The 1,349-nt window shown below is 60.5% G+C and overlaps 1 protein-coding gene and 1 long non-coding RNA gene across 7 annotated transcripts in view; one reads left to right on the top strand and one right to left on the bottom strand.

The window, feature by feature from the left end:
- Positions 1–1,349, top strand: part of Hspa12a (heat shock protein family A (Hsp70) member 12A) — a 147,038-nt gene that overhangs the window by 81,760 nt on the left and 63,929 nt on the right. For 2 of the 6 annotated variants that reach the window (XM_031390843.1, XM_031390844.1), the window contains exon 2: positions 289–763. The exons of 3 other annotated variants lie outside the window; for them this stretch is intronic. In XM_031390843.1, the coding sequence (XP_031246703.1) occupies positions 721–763 (43 nt within the window). In that variant the 5' untranslated portion in view covers positions 289–720. Of the gene's footprint in view, positions 1–288; positions 764–821; positions 1,217–1,349 lie in introns of those variants that run through there. One more of the 6 variants, XM_031390848.1, reaches the window with a different exon arrangement.
- LOC116104056 overlaps positions 27–1,349 on the bottom strand; it is an 8,340-nt gene continuing 7,017 nt past the window's right edge. Inside the window, exon 2 of the long non-coding RNA XR_004123692.1 lies at positions 27–284. This is a non-coding gene — a long non-coding RNA (uncharacterized LOC116104056). The remainder of the gene's footprint in view (positions 285–1,349) is intronic.

Below are 1,349 nucleotides of genomic sequence, written 5' to 3'. Positions count from 1 at the left end.
AAAGACCAGTGAATCACTCAACCATGGAAGTTTTGAATTATTAATGTCCTATTTTAATGGGGCCAGGGACACATCCCATATATGGAAGGGCAACACAGTCTCTGAAACAAGTACCTCCTTGGGTCAGTAGTTGCATTGCAGTCCTGTAGGCACTCTGAAGAGGAAAAGGCAGTGGGGGTAGGGTGGGGGTGCTGGGGCTCATCTCTGCACAAGTCCCGGAATTGTGGCCTGGCTCCGGGCTGCTCCAGGGTTCCAGAGCTTGCCTTGATCCGCTCCTCTGGGACCTAGGGGCAGAGGCCATTGATGTGGACTGGAGTGTGCCTCGCCATGGAGCTGAGTGTGCGGTGCTTGCTGAATGGTCTGGCGGGAACTCCCCAAGCTTGAAATCCGACCTTGCGCGCGCCAGGCTGGATCAGCTGCAGAGACCCTGCTCAGCTATGACCCTCCACCGCCCAATCTGAGTCGGAGTGCGCTAAAGACAGCACGGGGTGTGGCCTCGGCTGGGCGGCGACCAGCGGTCTCAGAGCTTGGGGGAGGAGCCAACTTCAGCCTTCCCCAGGGCCTTGGCTCCGTGGGGCGGGTCCGGGAGGAGCGTGGGGAGGAGCCCGGGCTGCGGCGGCAGCGTCAGAGCGGTGCTCCCGCTGTCCAGAGGCTCAGACCTAGCTCGAGAGCCTAAGATTAGCACTGGAGGCTCCTTTCCCGGGCTGAGGCTGCAGGACCATGGCGGACAAGGAAGCTGGCGGTGGCGACGCCGGGCCCCGAGGTGAGTGCGGGGCAAGGGACCCGCGGCTGCTGCGGTGGCTGTGATGGGCTGAAGGGCTAGGAGGGATAAGGTGTGCTATATACCGCATCCCGGCAGCCCAGTCGAGGGCATTAGAAAAGTGGGCTCCCTGGTTCCATCTTGCCATCCCAGGCCGGATCAGAGAGCTTCTGGGCAGGACACCCGGCCCACTGGGTGGGAGGCAGTCACGTGGTAGGTTTGTGCCGGGGTGTGGACTCTGCAACCAGGACTAAATCCTCAGCTGGGGAACCCTAGTTGTTTCCATCTCGGACTGGCTCCTTGGCCAGGGCCGGGTATCATTCCCAAGAGAACCGCCTCTCCTGTCCATCGCCTGAGCACAGTGCTCGGGATGCTACTGCTGACCTGATAGATGGCTGGCCGCCAGGTGGCCCCGGGTCCTCAACGGCTCATTTCAGTGACTCAGTGAGGCAGGAGGTAAGATCCTTGGAGAAATCAGATTTATAACTATCCTCTTTCCAACCCATCTCCAGCCGGAGTGGCGGCTGGAGCTGCAGGCCAAAGGGTGTCCCACCGCTCTCCTCTCTCATTCTCTAGTAGTCTCAGGGTT

This window comes from Mastomys coucha, unplaced genomic scaffold, assembly GCF_008632895.1.
Source record: "Mastomys coucha isolate ucsf_1 unplaced genomic scaffold, UCSF_Mcou_1 pScaffold21, whole genome shotgun sequence".
Classification (NCBI taxonomy): domain Eukaryota; kingdom Metazoa; phylum Chordata; class Mammalia; order Rodentia; family Muridae; genus Mastomys; species Mastomys coucha.
Note: the sequence above shows the minus strand (reverse complement) of the source record. Positions and strands in the feature narration are given on the sequence as shown.